The 383-nt window shown below is 65.0% G+C and overlaps 1 protein-coding gene across 1 annotated transcript in view; it reads left to right on the top strand.

Moving 5' to 3' along the window:
• Positions 1–383, top strand: part of LOC106725200 (serine/threonine-protein phosphatase 2A regulatory subunit B'' subunit beta-like) — a gene marked incomplete at both ends in the record, with an annotated part of 25,076 nt that overhangs the window by 19,393 nt on the left and 5,300 nt on the right. Inside the window, one exon of the mRNA XM_014535415.1 lies at positions 45–138. Coding sequence (XP_014390901.1) covers positions 45–138 — 94 coding nt within the window. The remainder of the gene's footprint in view (positions 1–44; positions 139–383) is intronic.

The raw sequence follows: 383 nt of genomic DNA, 5'->3' as shown, positions 1-383 counted from the left end.
CCCAGTGGGGGCCCTCCCCCCGTCCCCCCCCCCCCCCCCCCCAGCCATCTCCACCAAGATGATCGAGCGGATCTTCTCAGGAGCCGTGACGCGGTACGTCTCTCGCAGGCGCGTTCCCCCGCGGTCGGGCCTCTCTCTGTGTCCAGCTCTGCCTCCCTCTCCCTCCGGCGTCTCCTGCTCGGGCAGTGGGTGCCCCGGCTCCTGAGGGCCCAACAGGACAACATGGTGGTCACACGTCACACAAGGTCATAAATCAGGACACGTGTCCCCTGAGGTCACGGGGACACGCCTGTCACCAGGGTCATGGGTCATAAAGGACAGACACCTGTCACCAGGGTCATGGGTCATAACGGACACACACCTGTCACCAGGGTCATGGGTCA

The sequence above is a fragment of the Myotis brandtii genome, unplaced genomic scaffold (genome assembly GCF_000412655.1).
Source record: "Myotis brandtii unplaced genomic scaffold, ASM41265v1 scaffold1435, whole genome shotgun sequence".
Classification (NCBI taxonomy): domain Eukaryota; kingdom Metazoa; phylum Chordata; class Mammalia; order Chiroptera; family Vespertilionidae; genus Myotis; species Myotis brandtii.
The sequence above is the reverse complement of the archived record's forward strand: the minus strand, read 5'-3'. Positions and strand labels throughout refer to the sequence as shown.